Source organism: Eubalaena glacialis, chromosome 9 (genome assembly GCF_028564815.1).
Source record: "Eubalaena glacialis isolate mEubGla1 chromosome 9, mEubGla1.1.hap2.+ XY, whole genome shotgun sequence".
NCBI lineage: Eukaryota > Metazoa > Chordata > Mammalia > Artiodactyla > Balaenidae > Eubalaena > Eubalaena glacialis.
The window spans coordinates 110926677-110941913 of record NC_083724.1 but is presented as its reverse complement, the minus strand read 5'-3'; the positions used below and the strand labels follow the sequence as shown (position 1 = coordinate 110941913).

At 35.8% G+C, this 15237-nt stretch overlaps 1 protein-coding gene across 1 annotated transcript in view; it reads right to left on the bottom strand.

Annotated features, from left to right (window-relative positions):
* The window catches only part of ADAM28 (ADAM metallopeptidase domain 28), a 56299-nt gene that overhangs the window by 5560 nt on the left and 35502 nt on the right, over nt 1–15237 (bottom strand). Inside the window, exons 12-18 of the mRNA XM_061199418.1 lie at nt 14670–14847; nt 13612–13701; nt 10277–10472; nt 7479–7581; nt 5290–5449; nt 4508–4588; nt 4108–4186 (exon numbers count right to left, since the gene is read on the bottom strand). Of these exons, the coding sequence (XP_061055401.1) occupies nt 4108–4186; nt 4508–4588; nt 5290–5449; nt 7479–7581; nt 10277–10472; nt 13612–13701; nt 14670–14847 (887 nt within the window). The remainder of the gene's footprint in view (nt 1–4107; nt 4187–4507; nt 4589–5289; nt 5450–7478; nt 7582–10276; nt 10473–13611; nt 13702–14669; nt 14848–15237) is intronic.

The following is a 15237-nucleotide window of genomic DNA, read 5'->3' as shown; positions in this document are numbered from 1 at the left end:
ACGTGTGGGGCAGGGATATAGGGGAAATCTCTGTACTTTCTGCTCAGTTTTGCTGTGAACCTAAGACTGCTCTAAAAAGTAAAGTCTCTATTAAAAATAATAAAATGGAAATTTTTATGCTGGCCACTAAAAGAATATAAAATAAATGTATAATCTCCAAATTAATAAAAATAAAAATGAAGTGATTAAAATCCTCAGTAAGTCCATAAGAAAACAAGAAAGGAGAGAAAAAGGAAGAGGAACCAGGCAGGACAAATAAAAAGCATATAATAAGATTGTAGATTACACCCAACTATATCAGTAATTACATTTAATTCGAATGGACTAAGTTTTTACAAAACGATTGAGACTAAAATTTTAAAATATATCTGTATTTTTTTTAATGAGAGACAGAAATAAAACATGAGGATTCAGAAAGGATGAAAGTAAAAGTATGAAGAAAAAGTTATACCAAAGCAAAAGAGACCAAGAGAAATATGGTACAGCTATATTTTTCTCCAGGAACTGTGGACTTTAAAAGGCAAGAAGACTGAAGATACACAAAAGCATTTCATAATGACAAAAGTGTTAATTCACTGGGAAGACATACAATTCTAAACTTTATTGTAGATAACAGCATGGTCTCAAAATATACAGGTATTGATAGAACCAGAAGTAATAGCCAAATTCACAGTTATAGTGGGGGATTTTAACACTCTTGACTCAGTAATTGGTACAACAAACAAACAAGATATCAGTAAGGGTTAATATATTACACACAATTAACAAACATGGCATTAAAAACATATGGAAAACACTGCACATAAGTGCAGAACACACATTTTTGTGTGCATAGACAGAACACTTACAATATGGGAATATGCTGGGTCATAAAGCAAGTGTCAACAAATTTCAGCATATTCTCAACACAGTAGGTTTTCTGATCCCTATGGAATTATGCTAAGTATTAATTTAACAAAAGCTAGAAAATCTCCATATGCATGTATGTTAAGAAATATATGTCTAAACTGTTCAAGGCCCAAAGAAGAAAGCAAATGGCAAATAGAAAACAATTTGAACCAAATGATAATGAAAATACCAATTATGATATGGTCTACAAACTGAAAATTAATGAGCCAAAGATTCCTTTCAAGATTTTTTTTTTAAAGATGAAATAAACTTAAGGAAATGGAATTGTATAAAGTAGAAATTGAAATAGCAAAAAAAATGTTAAAAAAATAAATCATAAACAATAATAAGTTTTAAAATTTTGTTAGGATAATATAAAAAAAGAGAAAAAACAATGCTACAGATACTATTGATACTGAAAAGATAAGTGAGTATTATGAGCAATCTTAAACCAAAACATTGAAATTTAGGTGAAGTGGGAAAATGTCTAGGAAAAATATAACATACTAAAACTTGCATAAGAAGAAATTAAATACCTGAAGGGTCTTATAGCTACTAAAGACACTGAATCTTTAACTAAAATATTATCCAGAATTCTAGGCCTACATGGCTTACTGACAAGTTCTACCAGATATTTAAGGAAAGAGTCTTCCATTCTTCTACAAACTCTTCCAGAGAATTTAAATGAATGAAAATGCTCCACTTCATTTAATATGTCTAGCATAACCATGATACTCAAATTTAGCAAGTACAGGCACCACTCATGAACATAAAATAATAGCAAACATCATCCATCAGTATCCGTAAGAGCTATTTCCATGTTGGGTTTATCCAAAGTATGAACAGTTAGATAAATGTTCAAATATCAATCAATTTATTTTGCAATACCAACAGAGTAAAGAGGTAAAAATCTTAACCAATAAATAAAAAGTATTTGATAAAATTCTTAGCAAACTAGGAATAGAAGTGAATTTTCTTGATCAAATGAAGAGGATCCAATATGTACAGAATACCTTCAGATAACAGGGCAAAATACTGAAAGTCTTTCCTAAGATTGGGAAAGAAATAAAGAGGCTTGCTATCTCTATTTCTATTCAGCATTGCACAAGAGTACTACTCAGTGAAGGGAAACAAGTACGAGAAATTAAAATTGTGAAGATTAGAGAAGAAACAAAACCGTCATTTTTCTGAAACAGAATGATTGAATATGTAGAAAATCTAACAGAATCTACAAATAAATTACTAAAATTATTAAGAGAGGTTAGCAGAGGTGCTTGATATAAAAATAAATATACAAAAATTAGTTGACCTTCTATATTCTAGTAATAGTTGAAAAATATTTTTTCAAAAAATACCATTTAAAAATACAATAAAAATTAATTTCTTATAAAACAAATCAAACAAAATATATGTAAAATTTCTATGGTGAAAACCATTAACTATTATTGGTCAAAACTAAAGAAGACTAAGTAAATGGATAGATATTTCATGTCAATAGGTTTGGAATTCAATATTTTAAATATGCTCATTTTCTGCAAGTAAATCTATAGTTGTAGTTTACACTAAATTAAAATCCCAACAGGAATTGTGTGTGTAACTTGAGAATCTGATTATAAAATATATGTGGAAATACAAAAGCTAATAGCCAAAACGTTCTTGAAGAACAAAGTTAAAGGACCTCCTATACGATAACAAAATTTTTTTAAAGATACAATAATAAAAGAGTGTTATACTGGCATAAGGATAGCCAAATAGGACCACCAGAAAAGAATAGATATCCCAGAACAACCCACGTTCATGGACACACGTGCTTTATTAGAAAACTGGCACTACAGAGCATTAAGGAAGGATGATCTATTACATGAATAATGGTGTGACAACTGGGCATCTATCCGAGACAAAAACGAAATTGAACACTTGCATCACACACAAAATAATTCCAGATACGTTATAGACTTAAATTTGAAAAGGCAGTACAAAAATCCTTTTTAGAAGATAATATATGGGTATACATTCATAACTTCAGGATAGGAGAAATTTCCTTAAAAAGGACACAAAAAGAAAAAATACTAATCATCAAGGAAATGATTAAGAAACTGACTGCATTACAATTAAAAGCTTCTTTAGGGCTTCCCTGGTGGTGCAGTGGTTAAGAATCCGCCTGCCAATGCAGGGGACACGGGTTCAAGCCCTGGTCTGGGAAGATTCCCACATACCGCGGAGCAACTAAGCCTGTGCGCCACAACTACTGAGCCTGCGCTCTAGAGTCCACGAGCCACAACTACTGAAGCCCGCACGCCTAGAGCCCGTGCTCCGCAACAAAAGAAGCCACCGCAATGAGAAGCCCGTGCACCGCAACGAAGAGTAGCCCCCGCTCGCTGCAACTAGAGAAAGTCCGCTAGCAGCAACAAGGACCCAACGCAGCCAAAAATAGATTAAAAATAATAATAATAATAATAAAATAAGCTTCTTTAATCACATGACATCACGAAGAGAGTGAGAAAAGACAGAATGGAGTTATTTGCAGCATATATAAATGAAAAAATAGCTTATATCAAGAATATATTAAAACTTACACAAGTTATTAAGGGGTCAGGGAGACACCCAATAGAAGAATAAACAAAATGGCTTGAACAAACGTTTTGCGAAAGACAAAATCCAAATGGCCAAAAAAATAAGAAAATATTTTATTATTATTATTATTATTAGTTATAAAGAGCAAGTCAACCTAATCCCACATTCAAAGAAGGATCATACATCCTGAAGAAAAACAGCGCAGTGAAATACAAGAGACAGGGTGAAAAAACAAAACAACTCAACTCAAAAGAAATAGAGATAATCTCGAGAACAAAGTGAACCTACAAAAATAATGTCATATTCTTAGAGTTTTATGAGGATATTATATCTAGTATACATTCAGTCAAGTCTGCTATGAAAATGGAACAATCATAAAGCAAGAAAATTTGGAAAATTAAAATAAAATGACAAATATAAAATTTCAAGAAATCTTTTTGTATGTAGCATAAAAACATAAGAATGTGGAAAATATGATTAAAAAGTTGCTGGAGAGACTTTGGGGATTAATATTGTGGATTCAATATCTACAGAATAGGAATTCCAAGAGGAGCGGAAAAAAGGCAATGAAATCTTACGTAGCAGGAAATAAAAGCTTGGAAGAGGAGAGAAATTTTCTCACGTTAGATGTGCAATATTACTTACTGAAGACCATGGAAGAACCATCGCAATCAGGAGGGGCCCATCCTTCTTTACACTGACATTGGAGCTCGTGGTCACACACCTAGAGGAGCAATGATCCTGTTAGTTTTCTCACTGGACTAATCCCCAACCCGAGGGCCGATTCATCCATAATTAAGTCCATTCCAAAAAAAGAATAACCTCTGCTCTGTAGCCTTTCAACTGTCTATGTAATGTATGAATCAGTAATAGGAATTTCAGTACCAGGTTCTTTGAAGGAATTTTTCATTGAATCAAACTAGTGAGGAGTTAGATAATAATTTTAATCATTCAACGCTGAAACATTATTTTAACATCATCCAAACTGTCTGACCTAAAATGACACAAGATTCAGCAAGCTTGGGGAAACGTTGTCAAGACTTACAGCATGTTCTTTGCACTTAGAGGAGCAATTGGCCGATTGGTAAGCTCTTTTGACATCCATACATTCTGCATTAATGCAAACCTGAAAGTGATATGAAAAACACAAAGTAGACATGAATGTCCAGTGGTTTCAGTTCTGCAAACTGTCGACTCTTTGGTATTTAGCCTTGTATTTTTAGCTACTCTTATTGTTATCAAACTTGCCTTTTCATTAGGGAAATCACCAAATCCTTTTGAAAATAGGAATATGGAATCTAGATAATTTTTATAATAAAATATTTAGGAAGTCCTCTTTAAAGAAGATTTCCTTACTTCACGTCATTCCTCATGGGTCATCTTTAATGCACCTTTTAGTCCAACTCTGAAGACTGAGAGCACTGAGCTAAGCATTGCACATGATACAAGGTACCCATCCTAAACAAAAATACTATGGAAAACATGGTAATATCACATCATCTCCAATATTAAGATAATTATGATTTATGTAAAAATAGTATTGTTATGATTTTTTTCATTATTATCATCAGAATGGCTATCATTTATTGAGAACCTACCAATTTGGGGGAAATAAAATTTACCTAAATTTAACAAGCTAGTGCTAAGCACGTAATAGGTACTTATTAAATAACATTGCAGGGAAGAATGCAGTCATGTATACATGAATGGCATAAACATTGCTTTGAAAACTGTGCTCCATGAAACACAAGGAGGCCTTGAGAAGCAAGCAAACAAAACGAACAAACAACCAGAACATTTTGAGTAAAAGCCACCATTTCAACGTACCTTATTCTCTCCACACTTGGTTCCATTGGCTACTATGCTGATTTCTTGACTGCTGTCTTCAGGTTCAAATGTTTTACACGTCAGGAACGTTATTATACGTCCTTTCCAGAGCAGATAATCTGACCCACCATTACAGAACAACTTCCCACACATGGCATCACTGAAGAAAAGCCAAAATTTGCTGCCTTTGAAACAGCAGGATCCAAAATGCAGTTTTATACAAATGTAAATCAGCTCCCTATCGATATTTAACTAATGGTATTTCCTCCTACGGCAGAGACTTCTAGTTCTCCTTTATACCAATTTCCCCCTTATTCTTCAGTAATAGAACCATTGAATATTAGCAAGACACAACGTTGCTCAAGAGAAAAATCCCATGTCTCCCATATTCCCAAATTTTGGCCAGTTGCCTAAATTCTAGCCAATGGGAAGGAAGCAGAATCTTAACTGCAGATTCTTGAGGGTGGCCTTACGTGAGGGTATATGTCCTCTCCTCAATATTTTCTCCTTTTTGCTTATTGGAATATGACAGTTGGAGTTGGAGAAGCCATCACAGACCGAGAGAAACATTTGGGAAAGGAGGTCATATGTATGATGGAGAAAGAAGCTATAAGGAGGATGGATGTCTAACATCATGGAGGGCACCTAGGAAATCAGTTTCTGTCTTGTTTCAGCTAAGGTTATTTATTGCCATGAAGGGCAGCAGAATAATTCTCTCGACTATAGTTGTATCAGTATAAGGCCGAGCCTTGGTTGTCACTCCAAGGCATCGTGTGTGTTACTGAAAGAACCCCTGCAAATTCAGATGAAACTGCTCAGTGCTCACTAAAGCCTTGCCTTCACTAGCAAGGGGAAAAAAGTCATCGCCAACAAAATTGGAATCAATTGCTTTATGCAGAATTTAGAGGAATGCTGTGAAAACCTCTTCTGAGAGTGGTAGAATCAGATTCTTCTGATGTCTCTGAGGCTTTTAGAAAATACCATTGAGGAGTGGAGAAAGGCACGCATTCTCTCCAGACTTGAGAGGGTGTTTTTCTTGAATCATTTGGGTAGAGCTTTATGAGGAAGGCTCTAGGACACAGGGACTTTCAGGCTTACTTCCCACTACAGCCAAAGACTATCAAGAAGTGACCAGGAGGTCAGCCTGTGGGAAGAAATGAAATGCTTGTGCCTCTGGTTGCAGAAATTATCCAGTGTTCACGCAAAGTTATACAGGACAAGGGTGTATACACTCTACAGAGGAAAGATGGAGTTACCCTAGTCTCTTTTCCCTGTCACGACCTCTCAGACTAAATATTGCCACACTCCCACCCCACTCTCCCACACATATTGCCTTTTACATAATTTCCCCTGATTTCCTGTAAAGAAGAGCCCACAGGGTATGATTATCTTTGAGGCTCAGACTCCCCAAGAGATGACCTTCTGTCCAAAGTATAGTTTGTTTGGTAATATCTATCACTGAGAAAAATTAGTGCTATTTAAATAGAAAAACTTTGAGAAATGCTGATTTTTTTCATTCAGTCTCTGGTTACACATTAGTTTGTATGTGTAAAATTTGGAACAGGTATAAAGTTTAATCTATTATCATTTGAACTTTAAAAGTCATCTTAAAATTTCAGAATCGAAGGAAAATATATAGAAAAATCTCAAGTTCATTGCTTATGGTGTTCTATCATTTTTTTCAGACTATCAATACAAAAAGGAAAACAAATTCTTTAGGTAAATTTTCAATCTTTCCCTTACTGTATTTTTTCTTTATGGAGTGCCATGGCAAGTTTAAATAAAACTGTACAATCATCATATTGCTTATTCCTCTGAGTAGATAATAATATCTACTAGAATCATAATGAAAGACACTAGATGGAAGAGCATCTAAAGTATACTGGAGAATCAGTGTGCAAATTTCCAACCAGGCCCATTTAACTATTGCATGCTCGGTCTCAAACATTCATTCTATTTAACAACAGCTGTACTTGGTGTCCTTTGAAGCATCCATTATGAGAGACTGGAAAAGGGGGATCATTCCCTATTTGTCTTTTTAACTCAGTGCCTAGCCTAAAATATAGCATATAATAGTCACTCAATGAATGTTTATCAAATGAATGATGTCCAAATTCACTTTCTCTTTAAATGGGATAATCAGAATGTGTCAAAATGAGCAGGAAGGTTCAAATAACAAGGCCACTTACTTTGCTTTACAGGGGATGCGTGTGTCATCCACTTTTCGACAGTACCCGTAACTTGACCCACCTTCATTCCTGCTAAAACATGACTTATCTGCAACCTGGGTTCCTGGGACCAGGCATAGTCAGTAGGCACACAGTTGAAAAGAAAAGAGATAAATAGTTCAGTGCCATAAAGGATTCATGAAACAGAAAACCAGCATGAGGAATACGATTTTAGCATCATCCCCTTGACCCTTCTTGGAAATATAGGTTGCACTAATTTGATATCAAGAGAGATGGCTGGAGTTAAAACAACCTTTTAGATAGCCTATTTTTGAATAATGGCTATCTAAATATTTGGCAACATCTGGATGATTGAAGACTTAGCTGGAAGAGCCGTAGTTATCGTAGTAGCAGCCCACAGACAGATACTGGAATGTTATCCTGCTGGAGGGTGCAGCTGTGACAGGTACATGCTGTGCTTAGTCAAACTTCTACTCTGACAGGCACAGAGATGAGCATCGCATGTTTAATTTCTCATGTAATCTTCCTCAGATCCCCATCAACTGGGGCAACAGAACACAGTGGTTAAGAGCTCAGGCATTAAGTAAGAGCTGTGTGATCTTTGGCAAGTGCCTTAACCTCTTGGCTTGGTCTGTGTAAAAATGAGGATTCTATAATAGTACCTCCCCCATAGCGTTATTATGAGAATTAAATGAGTTAATATATGTGAGCCACTGAGAAGAATGCCTGGTCTGTAGTACATGGTTCAGAAAGAAAATGCTGGCTGAAAATCCTTTGTAAATAAATATTCCTGGGTACTATTGCTAAGGAAAGGAGCACATTTTCTTTTTAGGTTGCACATACATTTTTCCAAATTCTCTGTGAAAAGATTGTACTAATTCATACTCTTACCAGAGCATATTAAACTAAGTGTTTTGTCACATCCTCACCAACACTAAGCATTAACTGTAAGAAAGCTTTGCAATTTAACAAGTGTAGAAGATTAACTTGTCTTCATTTATATTTCTTACCATATATTGCATGTGCTGATGTATTAATAGTATTTCATACTTCTTGCTAGTGAGTTAAAATGATTTTGTTTATTAAACACTTGTACTTCTTTATGATGAATTGCCTGTTTATTTCTTGGTCACATTTTCAATATTTGGAATTCCAAATGATTTATAGGAGGTTAAAGACAGTGATTTTTCCCCCTTATATGTGTTATAAGACTTTTCAAACTTTGAAGACTAATTTAAAATAAATGTGTGATCCTTGTGAATTGTAAAATTTGAAATTTTATTTAGGCAAATCTATTTTTCTGGTCTTTTATAAAGGCCACCTTTAAATATATGATTTAAAAGTTCTTCTCTATTCCAATATCGGATAAATATATTCAACATTAATTCAATAGATCACTGGGAACATTTACTGAAGTCAGGCACTGTGCTAGGATACACTGGGAATAACAACTATGAACAAAACAGTGTCTAGGTACTAGAAAATTTACAGATTTGTAAGGGAGGTGATATTGAAGGGTCAGGCAAAAAGAAGAAAGTAATAGTTTTTATCGCAGTGATTTATAGCCAAGTAACAAAGGAGATGTTCAGAGCTTCATCTCTGTGCTGAAAATTTCCTTTCCCCAGGTTTCTGCCATATACTGAAGTTAGCCAAGGAAGTACAAGGTCTTTAACCAGCAAAGCCATCTTTGCTTGCACCTGTAACTTAGCACACCCATCTGCATTACCTATCAACTGGAGGAGAGCCAGAACCAAATTCCAGACCATCAGAGCACTTCCTGATGCACCAATGGTATCACGCTTTCTCCTCAAATTGTGTCTCAGCTCACCCTAGTCTGATACAGAGGCTTTCATTCAGGGGTTTTTCTAGGTTCCTGTTCATTTATTTCCCAGGTTTCTTTTTTTCTGGGTGTATTGTCAATCAGTGATTTTTGTTGCTTTCTTTCATCTTGTCTTATGTATATTTTCAGGAATTATGGAAAGTTTCCAGCATATGATAACCTTCTTCAAATATTTTTAGGAATATGTATTTTCCCTATTAAAAATAGTCCTTCAGCCATTTAAGTAGGAATCTGGAAATGTAGCAGAAAATGGTATGAAAATTAAATATATGTACATAATATACATCATATCCAGGAAGTCCAAAGAATTGATATTTTAAAAATTGCTCTTCTAATCAAGTTATTTAGCATAATTTAAATTTGGGTTTAAAGTTTTTGAAGATTCTTAAGTTATGCTTTTATTTTTAATTTCTTTTTTATGGTGTAATCAGAGAATATGACCTCTAAAATTCTGGTATTATGGACAAAATAAACATTTTAAGAACTTTCAGTTTTCCTCACTGCTCCTTTGCATTCCACCCCTACACACACACACACACACACACACACACACACACACACACACAATTCCAAGGGTCTGCTTAACTGGGAAGGATTTTGGTTAGAGTTGCCAGGTAAAGTACAGGACATCCAGTTAAATTTAAATTCCAGATAAACAAAGACTTTTTTTCAGCATAAGTCTAACTCAAATATTGCATGAGACATACTGACACTTAAAAAAAAAAATGTTAATCTGAAATTCAAATTTAACTGGACTGTCCTTATTTTTATTTGCTAAATCTAGCAACACCAAAATTCTCCACTTACCCAGGATTTTGAGCAGTGGCACAGTTTCTAAGATGGAAGAAAGGGACAGAATGCTACTTTGGCCATGATTAAACACTGTCACTTGGAGTGATACGATTTTCCTTTGTATGTACAAAGGCAGTGCCAGCATCACTGGCGTTTGTCCTCCTACCTGGTCCCCATAGCTCGGTGCACTGCTCCTCCAGGGTGGGGCACATCCCCATCAAGCAGTAACCCTTCCCATTTTGGCAAGGGAAGCCATTGACTTGGAATCGATCATCGGGGCAAAGACCAGATTTGCCATCACACATTTCGAGCAGGTCACACTCATCTTTTGCTGGTCGGCACACCTCACCAGCCTTTTTAAACTGTAGGGAAATAAAATTGGAGAGAAGGCTTTTTTTCCACCTGACTTAACCCTAATATCTCAAATTGATTCAAATAATATTTTCCCTGTGGCCTTTTTTTGGCAACGTAGTTAGAGGCATCATTCTATTTTAGTTCACGTTTTCATTGTATAAGCTAAAACCATCTCCTATAATGTCACTTCTATTGACTTTGGCCAAGCCCTGAGTCTTTAAGCAATCAATATTTCTGAATTTGTAGAGCAAACTTTATAGAAATAACAATGAAAAAATACAGAAGAAAACTGAGCAATATCTTAGATGGAAAGAAGGAAGTTATTTCTCCCTTTGTTGAATGCATCTTTGACAAGCTTTTCAAGGAGATTTAAATCTGCAGCTTCAGAGATTTATTGGTGAAGTAAATCTTCCATAGTAAGGAAGATAAGTTTACAAGCCCAGATCAGCATGCTCTGAGACTTTCCCAGGCATAGAGTTTCCTAATCCTTAATTCCTTTTATTGTATGGTCAGATATTTCTTTTCAACTCACGTGTTTCTATGGAATGATTTGTCAGAAGGAGGAAACAACCAAATATTCATTTCATGTGTTAATTCCATTGCAATCTATTATTGCGAGTCTTGCTCTTATGAGCTCAGAGAAACCTTAGGAAAAGAAATTCTGCCATTCGTACAAATCTGAAGAGGCCTCTGTGGATATTGGAAGCATACCTTCTCTAGTTGAAGTGGGAAGGCATGCTCTCATATCATCAAAAGGCTTTCCATATCTTTACGCTGGTGAAAGAATGTGCCAAAACTAAGATCCGGCACAGCCAAATAAATAAATAAATATTTTTTTAAAAATCCAAATTTTCATCAGAGCATATGAGACCCTCCAAATTCAAGCCCCCCCTACTCCAGTCAGACTAGCTTTCTTACCAGATGTCACACAAACCATGCTTATATCTTCTTTTCTTTCTTCTTTCTCCTTGCCTGCTCACTTGGAATTTTTTCTTTCTATTTATCTAAAATCTACTCACTACTTTCCAGACTAATTGAAAGCCTCATTTTCCATGAAGTCTCCTCTGACCTCTTCAATGCAAATCACTGTTCCTCTTTTCTACATGTGGTAGGAAAAGAGCCCTGAATTTGGATTTGAAAGATACAGGTTTGAATCTTGGCTCTGCCAGTGGCTAGATGTGTACCCTTAGCAAATGGATTTAATCTCTCTGAAAATCCATTTCCCGATCCAATACTAACTTTATAAGGTCATTATGAACATTAAGTGAAAATATATGTGGAAACTATTACCCATATAATGGCCATCTGTCATTATAATATCTACCTGAGCATTTAATCACGTATTATATTTTCGTCTGTTTTAGTTACGTATATCATCACCCTAAAGAAATAGCAAGTTTTTTGAAGTCAAATACTAGTTTTCTTTATCACCCATAATCTCTAACAAACAAGACTTAATAAACACTTGTTGAATACTGCTTAAGTTCTCAAATTTTCTTCATTTTGGCCTCCTTTATTTCTTTCCTCTTCCTCCAACATTAAAAAAAAAAAAAAAAAGAAAAAAGAAACAAACAAACAAAAACCTATCTCAAACACTGCCTATAACCTGGCATGCCATCTGCACATTCCTTTTACAGATGGTTATTGGGCTTTTAAAATGAACGCAATTCTGTGTTAGGTGAGCATGAATCAGACTCCAGACATTAAGAATCAGTCTAACTAAGAAGACACATAAACAAATAATCATAACAGAGAATTCTCTGCAACAGTAGAATGTAACATGCTGAACTCTAGCTGGAAGAGAAAGTCAAAAAAGCCCCACAGAGAAAATGACACGGCGTCCTCATCTTATGTCTTTTTTCTAAGAATTTCACCCGGCGGCTTCCCTGGTGGCACAGTGGTTGAGAATGTGCCTGCTAATGCAGGGGACACGGGTTCGAGCCCTGGTTTGGGAAGATCCCACATGCCGCGGAGCAACTGGGCCCGTGAGCCACAACTACTGAGCCTGCGCGTCTGGAGCCTGTGCTCCGCAACAAGACAGGCCGCAATAGTGAGAGGCCCGCGCACCGCGATGAAGAGTGGCCCCCGCTCGCCGCAGCTGGAGAAAGCCCTCGCACAGAAACGAAGACCCAACACAGCCAAATAAATAAATAAATAAATAAATAAATAATAATTAAAGGTGCGAATAATTAAAAAAAAAAAAGAATTTCACCCGGAAGTGACTTCAAAGGTTGAAGATAGAGGAGCCCCTATATTATTAAAATTAAAAGCTTTTCCACTACACCATATTAAAGTGTGAAATAAAATTCATATTTTATGGCAAGACACGGAAAATTTAAACATAAGAAATTGTCTCTGCCCTCTGGCCTCCTCTCTCCCCACACCGTGCACTGCGTATCTGCATTAGGCATTGACCAGACCTCCCCATCAGCAGAAATACCTGCTCAACCATAAAGACCAACATACTCCCAGCACCAACAAGATAACGCCTTAAAAGATAACATTCCTTCTTGATCTTGTAAGGGGCCATGGTGACGCTTAGATATGGATTGTGTAAATTATCAATCATATGCCATTTAACATACAGCCCTCTGTCTCAAAAAACTTACACAACTGTGCTTTGACTTCTAACTGGCTCAACAGTTTTCGGAGCTTTCTGAGATGCTCTTCCCCGGTTATAATCCTCAATTTGGCTAGAATAAAATTTTCCATTTCTTTCTTAGATCGACTGATTAATTTTTTGTCGACAAAAGGGATATGCAAGCAATTACTGGATTTGGTCCAAGAGGGTCACACGGCATCAGAAGAAATAGCAGGTGGGAGTAACAAAGCATTGGCTTTGGAACTGATCATACTTGGATTTTGCCATTTAGTGGCTGTATTATTTTGTACATTATCTGTTCTGAGACTCTGTCCCCTCGAAAACAAAATTAAATAATAATATACACTTCAAAGGGCTGTTGGAAGATTAAAGAGCCCATCTTCGCAAAGTACTCAGTGAGGACTTGATAGATGGTAGGTAACATTATTTTATAGACAGAAAAATATTACTTTGCCTATTTCATTTAACATAATCCCTAAGATTTTAATACAGAAAAAACAAAGAGTAATCATAATTATTAAGATAGAATAAAATAATAATCTTACCAGGCATTTTTCACAGCATTTCCCTACTGCACATTGAAAATTTGCTTTGATTTTACATGTTTTTGCATCACAGCAAATGTTGGTACATTCCTAAGAAATACCAGAAACAAATGCAAATGCAAGATTACCTTTTGGTCTCATTTCGGCACAATTCATAATACAATTTATTCATCACACAGACCTTTCTTTGATACAGTCTGAAAATGATTTGGGGGGAAATTAAAAACACAAAGTTTAACATTAGAAATACTGAGTTTATCTGAATTCTACTTATATTGTTTTTTTATTTGAATATCTTTTCTAGTTCCCCCAATCTCCCATAGTAATACTGAACATGGTCTATTTTTGGTGAAATATGAGAGAAAACAAAAGAAAGGGACAGTTTTTGAAAATCAAATTCCTCTGAATAGTTATAGAACATAATTAGTTCAGCTCATCAATTTTGTATCTATCTAGCAGTAAACTTAATCTCTAGAGCATGTACTGAAAATCTAAAAATATAGTTCTTTATTCAAGTTTGACATTTAATTCAGCTCTCTGTAAAGCAGTATACTTTGTCTTGTTCTCCCCACCTTGCTTCTGAGAAATCAGGCATCCACACAAGGCTTTGGAGAAACTCCTACTTTGGGAACCTCAGAGTGAGATATTTTCAGTTACCAATTTTTAGGGTTAAAACTCTTGCCCTTATTCAAACAAACATCATCTGGGAAAGATTCCTTTTTCTCACAGAAGAGATAAATGTGTAATCCTATTTTGAAGTTACTGAAAAGCTGACCCCCTGAGAGCTTGGCCTGGTACTCGCATTAGGTGTTAATAAGATGGGGGCAAAGGTCCCATTCAGAATCCTGGCTGCCCTGTCAAGAGCATGGGACCAAGCCAGGCACTTCGAATGGTAACAAGTCCTGAGTCCCAAAGTTGGCCTGACAAATGTCTACAAACAAACATTTACAAAATGACAAGAAGTGTGATTTTTTTTAGTGAACCGCACATTCTTTGATAGTTTATCTCTCAGCAATTGAAAAACAAAGTAGATCATTTTAGAAAGAACTTGGTGGTACCTCGGGGGTCCCACAGTCACAGTCTTCTCCCATTTCTATCAACTGGTTCCCACAGATCGGGGTGGATATGATATCTGTAGGCAGCGGAACGTTAAGGAGGCAATTGGATAATTTATCTTCCAAGAATTTTTCGTAGCTGACACGGCTGCAGGAACTGAAGTCCGTAGGTATGTAGAAGCTGTAAAGGTAAGGAAGAAGAAAATGGAATACAGTCACGCTGAGCAGATAGGGAGACATATCAGACATTGGGTGTGATATGCTCAAAACGTGACCCAAAAGATCAAAGGGAATACACTCACCAACTGCTAAATCATGAGCTCTTATTTTTGCGCCTGAATTAGCCCACCCGGGCAGGTATAAACACCTCCGGCTTAATGAGCAAGGCAAGTATGGTCACATCTCAAAATAGAGCATCCAGGCTGCTGTTTAATAAACTAAAAACCCTTCTAATTTATCCAGATAATCTCATTCAGCCTTCGGTCATTTTGGTTTTGAAGTCCTAAAGGCACTAAAATTATATTTATTTACATGTTTAAGAATTCGTTTTCCTTCAGAGGGATTTCTATTG